This window comes from Dysidea avara, chromosome 6 (genome assembly GCF_963678975.1).
Source record: "Dysidea avara chromosome 6, odDysAvar1.4, whole genome shotgun sequence".
NCBI lineage: Eukaryota > Metazoa > Porifera > Demospongiae > Dictyoceratida > Dysideidae > Dysidea > Dysidea avara.
The window spans coordinates 6,209,273-6,219,164 of NC_089277.1; the positions used below are offsets into that span (position 1 = coordinate 6,209,273).

The following is a 9,892-nucleotide window of genomic DNA, read 5'->3' on the forward strand; positions in this document are numbered from 1 at the left end:
TCCCTTGTTTTCCAACTTTTTTTCTCTATGATCCCTAATCGAACTTAAAATTTCTAATTTTTCCTTGAACTTGTTACTTTATTAACAAACAATTTATACTAATATCAACATAATACATAAAATGGTGCATGCAGTCATGCACCTATTTGTTTTAAGTATTTATATTGTTACAACAAATGAATGTTGATCAGTAAAAAGTTTCATCTTTCAATCTGCACCTCTCAGGCCTAAAGACTTTCCCTGATACACTGAATACTCATATCGATAGTACCTCTAGGCTATTAAACGAGAAGCTCATTGAATCAAAGACTTTTAATCAGAGCTGGCAGCTTTTGTGTCTTAAAAGTGCTTTAAAAGTACTTTGAAATATAAGTAATTAAGTACCAGCACAAGCACAAACGCTGCATAGTAACAAATACTTGTAAGCACTTCAAAACAACTGCTTAAAGTCAAAGTCCTTATAAGCACAAGTGCTTAAGGCTTGACCCATATCTGGTATTAACTGTGGTGCCTGGTTTATAGTAATGACACAATTCCATCTCTCAGAACTGCATATTAACTTACGTCGAAACTTTTCATCTGGTGAATTAATGGCAAAGTTGAACTTTAAGTTGCGGCCATTCACAACACGACCCTGCAAATTCCGTATTGCACTCATGGCGGTCTCAACATCTTCATATTCTCCAAACCCAAAACCATGAGGTCTGGGTCATTCACAATCCTACACAGAAATTAATATTACCTATCAAAACATGACTGAGTTCAGCCTTACTTGATATCCTATCTCTGACAATACAGCAGAAAGCTGTTCCTCAGTCGTATCAAAGGAAATGTTAGCAACTACAAAATATTGGTGCGCGTTAATAAGAATATAAGACAGTACCTTGTACAGGTTTGCCTTTTGTGCTGTTCCTTCCCTCGTGGTAAATTGATAATAAATAACATATTCAACACATGACGCCAATGTTAACATTTACTAACTTATAAACAACACACAGGTTATGCTTTACTGGTATCAATTCCTTACTAAATACGGAGCGGAGAGCTCGCTGACGTTTGGGATCCATAGGATCTGAGTGGTCAGAGTCTGGCCGTAACATGTTATCTCTAAACGGACCATGGGGAGGTGGGAAATCACCACGATGCATTATCCCTTCTCGTCCCTTATAGGCCTTATTGACAAGTTGAGCGAGTTGAGCGTTGAGCGGGATAATCAGTTTCGTATTTATGCTCTAAATTTAAAAATCCAACTAGATTTCGTAAAATAATTAGAATTATTTTACGCATGCGCAGTTTTAACGGCATTTGATACAAGAAGTTTCTTTTTGGCGGAGGAGTATCGTTTAAGGGAAACACTCTTTAACAATCCTAGGTTTGTAAGAAAGGTATGTACTTGCAACTAATAAAATGTGTACGTGCGCATGTTGGTAGTGTTTTAAATTTTGCTGCTATTTATCCATTTACCGTCGCTTTTTGCGATAACCTATTTGTCGCGCATATTTCCGGAAGGGTTTCTTGTGATTGCGAGCCCTGTCCTGATTATATGGAAACGATGACCTGTCGTGACCGAATTGACCGGGACAAAGCCCTTAGAGATTCTAGTGGGGCCCTAGGCATAGCCAGGTAAACTGGGTGGGCCCCCAGAGGAAGTGGTACTTAACCACTTCCCTACACAAAAACATTTAACCCATGTGGGAAAGGGGGTGTCATGTAGATGATGGAATGGTGTGCAACCTGCTGAATGTGGTTGTGCTCTAGTCTTGCGTGGCCAGACCCTTTCCGCGCAGCCACTCATCGATTGGAAATTATAAGCGCCGCACTACAAGGGTCTGGAATAGTTCATGAACAGGAAATTTTTCGACACGTTATTGGTGACAATTGATTGATTGGGTAACACCTAAGATACATAGGTACAAAATGCAACGTGTGTTCCCTTGAATCTTCTGTTTTGATCGGCAAATCCGCTTAAAACCTTTCGCCTACTTTCCTTGTAACTCGAGATGAACTGAGCTTGTTTGTCTTTATTCAGCTGTACTTGTTGAAGATTCAGTAGAAGGTAAAACCTACACGGGTCGATACTCGTCATCCCAAGAGGCCTTCTTCAGTAATCAGATCACTTTGGCAATTAAGGGATCGCATGAGCCAATTTACACTCCCCAACCACTGAGGATTGTAGATTTTTTTTGAATATGTGAACTATTCCAGACCCTTGTAGTGCGGCACTTATAATTTCCAATCGATAAGCGGCTGTGCGGAAAGGGTCTGGCCACTCGAGACTAGTGCTCTACAACCAGGGCAGAGGGTTGTGGTATAAATGGCTTCCTTTGGGGGTGTTGCTGTTTGGCAGCTCTTGGTTACCTCTTGTGTTTGACATGTGTGGATGGTTTTAGCTATGTGAGATTTTTTTTGTAAAAGGTGTTCAACAGTATCTCCGTCTTCAATTATTCGATCTTCTGTGTGCAAGCCGGCATCATTACAAGAGTGGCAAGTTTTCACAATTAGAGTAACTCACCTAATATCGGATGGGTTCCAAAATCAGATGCGATTTCTCAAGCTACAACAGGAATTTTCAAACAACTTGTATGTCTTTAGATAGTTCAAGGCTGTGGGACTTTGCACAGCTTTCTCGGCTTCTTTGTCTGGTGGCAGCAGACCTACAAAGTCATTTCAGATTAATACGTATGATCCGGAAAAACGGTCGATTCACGGACACCCACAGTTTACGAATCACACTTAACATTTAATCAACGGTTTTATATCTTTAACTTATAGAGTAACTTATTTACTTTCTAAATATCCCCAGTTTATTTAATCTAATCCTTTAAATCATGAATTACAAATCAAATGAAATGAGACGTCACTGGAGTAATAATCACACCATAAATTTAAGTATACGGAAACTTGATTAAGTATGCGTTGTTTGAGATAAGTTTACGGGAAATGTGTACCATATACTTATACAAACACCGTATACTTCCGTACACTTAAATTTATGGTGCGATTATTACTCTAGTGACATCTCATTTTATTTGATTTGTAATTCGTGATTTAAAGGATTTGATTAAATAAACTGGGGATATTTAGAAAGTAGATGAGTTGTTCTTCAAGCCCAAGATATAAAACTGTTGATTAAATGTAAGTGTGATTTGTAAACTATGCATGGGTGTCCATGAATCAACCTTTTTTCCGGATTATACGTATTAATCGGAAATGACTTTGCAGGTCTGCTGCCACTAGACAAAGAAGCCGAGGAAGCTGATACTTGGTGTGCAAAGTCCCACAGCCTTGAACTATCTAAAGACATACAAGTTGCTTGAAAATTCCTGTTGTAGCTCGAGTAATCCCGTCCGATTTTGGAGCCCATCCGATATTAGGTGAGTCACTCTAGTTCTCTAAGGAATTAGTATATTAAAATTATTAGGGATCTGCAATACATATCGATACGGCAATATATCAATACAGTAAATAAGTATCATGATACGATACTGTACTTAGAAAATATCGATATATCGAAGTTTTCCAGTAGAAACAGTCAGTGATTGCTATATTACTGTAACAGTGATCTGGATACTCAAATCGAAAGCCTCTTATTTACCTGTGCTATAAAATGGAATGTTACAAGAAGCCATACAAATACATGTGTATAAGTGCTGCTGTTATGGCTAAAATTATTCTTTCCCGGGGACTTCTAAAAACAGTAGCTGTTACACTTTAAGTATAAACAACTGCACCACTAAGCAGTAAACAATCTGCTGTATAATACTAGTCATCTTACAACTCAACAAAATGCAGAGTAATCCAGACAAGCCTTTGTGGGAGTATGCATTAAAATGTTTGTGGTAGCTAATTGTCTGGGGCAGGTATCCAGGTAGAGATGTGCTTTTTAACAGCAGCTCTGTTTTCCATACTAAAAATCATATCAGAACACACTAGGTAGCTATTTTTCACATCAGTTATACTGTAGTTTATCAGCTTTCATTGAATAAAGAAATTTGAATACACAGTGAATGTAGAATCAGTGATGGCTCTTTAAGGTACAGATAAATTGGATATTGTTGCAACCATTAGCTAATATGCCAGTCATAACTACTTCATTATAGTATCATGATACAGTATCGTATCGAACAGTTTATTGATGGTGATATGTGATACACAAAATGCACTGCATCGCAGAACACTAAAAATTATTAATTTAAAAATGAAGTAGAGATCCAAGCAATATAAAAAGTAGTGATGAATGATGGTATTACAGCATAGCTTGGTGGGAAAATCCCTACATTGATGTTATAACAATGATTTTGTTCAATGCCCAAGTAGGGAGTTTCCCACCGAGCTATACTATAACTAGATGAATAAAAAAATTTAAGGGGGAGAATAGGGATCGCAGCCCCATGAAACAAGAAGGGATTGCTGGGATGGTAATGCAAACCACAAATCCCTATTTTGACTCTCTGTCATAAATCTTTAGTAGTTACATGCTCTGTCATTTCAAAATAGGGATTTGTGGTTTACATTACCATCCCACGATCCCTTCTTGTTTCGTAGCTTTTTTCAGTGATCCATATTCTCCCTCTTAAAATTTTCAATTTTTTATTCATCTAGTTTATGTACTTTTTATTAATCCAATGATGGATTATGGATTTCTTTGTTTGATAATGAAGACTGTGGTGAATAGTGTAATTTTGCATTCTGCATAGTAATGCCATCAACGTTTCAGTACACGCATGAAACTGATCAAATTGCAGTGTGCATACAGACTGAGAGTCTCCTAATATGAGCTACAATTTGCATTACTGGTGCCTTTGATAGCTGTCAAATCTAAGTGCAAGGATTGTTGTTATACACTTGACTGCATTATTAGAGTATTTACATGACTGCTCTAGTAGAGTATTTAATCTGGATAACCCGCCCACGTACAATAATCACGGAGCGAGAAAAACCACCTTGCAACAAAGTCTTCAGCACAGATTAAGCTTCCTCGCCTACACTGAGTTTAATAAAGACAGATTCTATTAGCCACAAGTAGTGCACACCAAAACCTAACTCTGAGTGTGCTCTTGTATGGCTTCTCATGCGTAATCAGCATTTTGGCAAGAAGAAACGGCCCGGTTTGGGCTGTTTCCATCCAAAAACAAAATCAAAATAGGTCATGAACATGCGAAAGGTCTCAGTAAGCATGGCTATATAGTTTTCGACACGAAAAAGTGGATAACTTGTTGTACGTGAGTGAAACAAACGTACAACAAGTTATCCACTTTTTCGTGTCGAAAACTATATGATTCATCTCTTGTTTCACTACTTTTTATCGCTTGGATCCCTACTTCATTTTTAAATGAATAACTATGCTGCTTTCTGACTGAAGTTGTACCCAGTTGTACCAATAGTATTGAACTCTCAGTAAAACATCAGTGAATGTGGCTTCACTGAAAAGCTACCAGAAGACTAAACTAAACTATTACCTGTTCCCTATACTGGGGATATACCATCCTAGAAAACTTTAAGCAGTGTTTGGTTTTTGTTGTTGTAGAATACAGCTACAACAACAACAACAATTATGGGCAACGCTTGCAATTCACTCGCTTTCATTTCCTTTTATCTGGTCTCATTGTAGCTAGGAAGCCAAAAAATCCCACGCCTTAACTAATTAAGTGATTGTATTCTGTACGATAAGTCGACAATTACGTCATTTTTATTAATCAAGTGACGAAAAAGCTGTGCACGTGATCACAAGGAACGTTTAATTAAGGGTGCTATGTGATATATTTGTTGTAGAATTGATTGTGTTGCAAAAGCATCAAGACCGACCCTTCTGCTGGTCGATAACATAAAATAAATTGCATTGATGTATATATATATAGCACTTTTGGTGTGTGCAAGAACTGTCACACAGCATTGCGCGAGCTAAAGTGTGTGGGGGACCACCAAAATTGCAAGAGGTGTTAAATTCCCTATAGCTAGTATATTTACATAATGACATGCAGTTAAAATGATTTAATTATGATGGAATGATTGGTGGGGCAGACCATCCATCCATGACATGACGGGCCACATGGTCTCATGCACCTGATTTAGTGCAATCTGTAAGAGTGGTGCTATCACACAGTACTTACTTGTATGTTATAAAAGGTTGTATAAATACCTCACGCATATGTGTTTTTATTATCTGGTGCCACAATGGTGGTGGATGCCCATATCATGTCTCAGACATCTGTACATGCAACATTTCTTTAACAGGGTGGTAGCAAAGGTTATTTCAGTTCGAGAACAGCGAAATACAACAGACAATGACACTTCTTGCACATGCGAAATACGTAGAGTGGTTGTGCATGTGTGTCTGATGTATTTTGCTGTTCTCGAACTGAAGTAACCTATGCTATCACCCTGTTAAAGAAATTTGTCTCATATACAGCAGTCTCAGGCACGATATGGGCATCCACCACCTTTGTGGCACCAGATAAATCATTAATATAAACACGCATGCGTGCACATTCACACATACGAAATTGCAAGAAGTGTTAAATTCACTGTATATGTATTATTGAATAGGTCAACTCAATTTATTTCATCATGGCTGCTAAGGAAGTAAAGAAAGCTACTACAAACTTGACATGTCCAATCTGTTACCAGTTGTTCAAGAACCCCAAGTATCTGCCATGTTATCATTCCTATTGTGAAGAGTGTCTGGAGAAGATGATGGTACAGTCCAAGATCACTTGTCCCGAGTGTAGACAGGAAGCAGTAGTTCCTGCTGGAGGAGTGAAGGAGTTGGCCAACAATTTCTTCGTCAATCGTATGGTGGATGAGTTGGTACTACAACGTAAAGTGGAGGGTGAAGAAGAAGTGAAGTGTGATGAGTGTGATGAAGATGAGCCAGTGGTGTCTTACTGTCCAGAGTGTAACATGTTTCTTTGCCACATCTGTAATGATATGCACAAACGTAGTAAAAGATTTCGTGGCCATGGTGTAGTGCCTTTGACAGAATTGAGGTCCAACAAAGATGTTCCCCTTCAAGCTAAGGCTGTAGCTCCAATGTGCAAGGAACATGACATAGAGTTGTTGTTCTACTGTGAGACATGTGAGCAGTTGGTGTGTATGTATTGTACAGTGAAGGATCACAATGGACACAATCATGACACTGTCAAGAAGATGGCTGGCAAGCACAGACAGGAACTGAAGGAGATCACTGCTCCAGTAGAAGAAATGATTACAAGTCTCTCTGAAGTTCATGATAACATTGACAAGATGAGGGTGAAGATAAGGCAACAAGGTGAAGAAGTGAATAACAAGATTGATCAACATTATGATGAACTGGTCCGAAAGTTAATGCAACAAAAAGAACAGTTAAAACAACAAGTACATGACACAGTGTCACAGAAGGAGAAAGCAGTGACAACACAACTAGAAGAAGTAGAGTATGTACAAGCAGAAATTTTGAGCATGAAGGAATTGAAAAATGCTGTGGAGAAGAGCTCTGATCAAGAAGCATTGTCTGCAAAGAAACAAGTGATTGATCACATGCAGCAACTAACTGACAAATACCAGAAACTCAGCACTCTACCTGTACAATCCACTGTGATGCAGTATGTACCTGGCAAAGATTTATTTCCACATTTTGGTCAGTTATTCACACATATTGATCCAGCAACCTCTGAGGTGGTAAATATTCCTAATGAGGTGATAGTAGGTTCACCAAAGGTAGAGTTCACCATCATCACGAAGTATTCTACTGGTCATCCCTGCTCCATAGGAGGTAGTCAAGTATCTGTACAGGTACAATCCAGTACTGGAGAAGTGACAGCTACACAAGTTAGGGATAACAATGATGGTAGCTACACTGCTTCTTTTGTAGCCCAACGAATTGGAGGGGTGAAGGTGTCAGTATTTGTCAATGGGCAACACATTAAAGGAAGTCCTTATAACATTGTTGTGGTTTACAATTATGCTGCCATGAACAAACCTAGCAAAATTGTAAACTTCGGTGGTAGTATGGGTGAACCCTGGGGAATCGCATTTGACAAGAATGGTACATGGGCAGTTTCCGACCACTCCAGCAATTGTGTATATATTTTTGATGGCCATAATCAGTTGATCACAAAAGTGAGTCCTCTTAATTATCCTGCAGGTGTTGCCTTTGGCAATGACAATAGCCTGTTTGTATCTGAATGGTGTGGACATAGAGTAAAGAAGTTTAGCATCAATGGCAAGTGCTTGCTCCAGTTTGGCAGCCAAGAAAGTGCCGAAGGCCAACTACGCTATCCTTGTGGTATTACAGTACACAACAATAGAGTATATGTTGCAGAGGATAGTAACCGATGTATATCAGTGTTCCAAACTAATGGTCAGTTTTGTCAGAGAATTGGTGAAGGAAAATTATGTTTGCCTCGCGATGTAATTGTTTATGACAACCAACTGTTCATTGCTGACAAAGGTCACTGTTGTGTATACATATTTACAATTGATGGTACTTACATAAGCAAATTTGGTGCACAGGAAAATGGACAGGATCTACTGAGTGAGCCATGGAGTATTGATGCTGATCCAGCATGTTTCTTTTTAGTTGCTGAGTATGCAAATCATCGTATATCAGTCTTTGATAAAGCTGGAAAATTCTTGTGTTGTTTTGGATCCGAAGGATCCGCTGATGGCCAGTTTAAGCATCCGAATTATGTAGCGGTCAGTCCTAATGGTAAAGTGTATGTTAGTGATGGTGGCAACAAAAGAATTCAAATATTTTCTGTTGTATAAATAATTGTACACAAATACATTATTGCTGGTTGCTTTTGTAACTTACGCTATTTGATTAGAAGTAGAAATTGTACATTAAGATTAGTATAGCTGTGTATAATATTATTGTATTGATTTTTTTAGTGATGAAATTTTGTGTGTTAACGTTTAACTGCAAGAATTTAAAAAAAGTATAATATTTGATCATGAGTGGGAATGATAGAATAAAAATCAGTGACACAAGGGAGGTCATCTATGCCTATAGCTATACTAGTTTGATCATTAAAAATGACAGGCATTAGCCATGTCTTGGCCATTGAGTTCACAATTATTTTCAACCTGGCGTTTTGGGGGGCTGCACTCCACAGCTTGGCTGTTTTGTTTTAGTTATCACTTTGTTCTGTAATTGCATTCACCAAAAGCTGGCCTTTGAAGCTTTCTTTACCTACAGCAAGAAATATTTATATAGTTATGTGATTTTTTCATGTTATTAGCCTATTAAGTAGTGTCAAGTGTGTAAGTTCTGTACATGTGTATTAGGTTAGGTATCTCAAAAGCTGCAGCACAAGTTGCTGTAGACCTTCAGTGCTGGACACTTATAACAATAAATACTTACTGTTGGTCAAAGGAAAAAATCCATCCCTCCTGGAGGAAACTGAGTGTGGCACCCGACAAGACATTGGGTGGCCTACAGTTTGAATCGTGGGGTAGGAAGATGTTTTCCTTTCTTTGGCATATTTTTCTGTTTCATGTTATTAGCTATATTATTAATTATAAGTAATGTCAAAGTGCTGTTTAGTAGGTTAGGTAACTCGAAGGCTGCAACACAAAGACCTTCAGTGCTGGACACTGTAAACCAGTAATGACAACAACAATGTGCATTAAACTGTATGTATTTTTTTGTATGTGCATATTGTTTTGCAACTCTCTATAGCTACAAGGTGACTTGTATTATTGTAACATAGCTGAACTCTTTGCAGGGTGGCTTGTTTGTAGCTACTCCCTCTACAGGGTGACTTGATTGTAGCTGCTCTCTCTCAGGATGACTTGTATATAGCTGTAGTTGAACTCACTACAGGGCAACTTGCTGTTAACTGAGCTCTCTAGGTTGACTTGTTGTACAGCTGATCATGAATTCTCTACAGGGCCATTTGTTTTGTAGCTGAAC

At 38.4% G+C, this 9,892-nt stretch overlaps 1 protein-coding gene across 1 annotated transcript; it reads left to right on the top strand.

Annotated features, from left to right (window-relative positions):
* Positions 1 to 1,286: 1,286 nt before the first annotated feature.
* LOC136257244 (tripartite motif-containing protein 2-like) lies at positions 1,287 to 8,885 on the top strand. The gene is made up of 2 exons (XM_066050323.1): positions 1,287 to 1,385; positions 6,547 to 8,885. The coding sequence occupies exon 2, from the start codon at positions 6,568 to 6,570 to the stop codon at positions 8,743 to 8,745; it is 2,178 nt and encodes a 725-aa protein (XP_065906395.1). The 5' UTR covers positions 1,287 to 1,385; positions 6,547 to 6,567; the 3' UTR covers positions 8,746 to 8,885.
* Positions 8,886 to 9,892: the final 1,007 nt, after the last annotated feature.

Excerpts from the sequence above, each read along its gene's own strand:
- LOC136257244 (XM_066050323.1), top strand. The coding sequence starts at position 6,568 with ATGGCTGCTAAGGAAGTAAAGAAAGCTACTACAAACTTGACATGTCCA.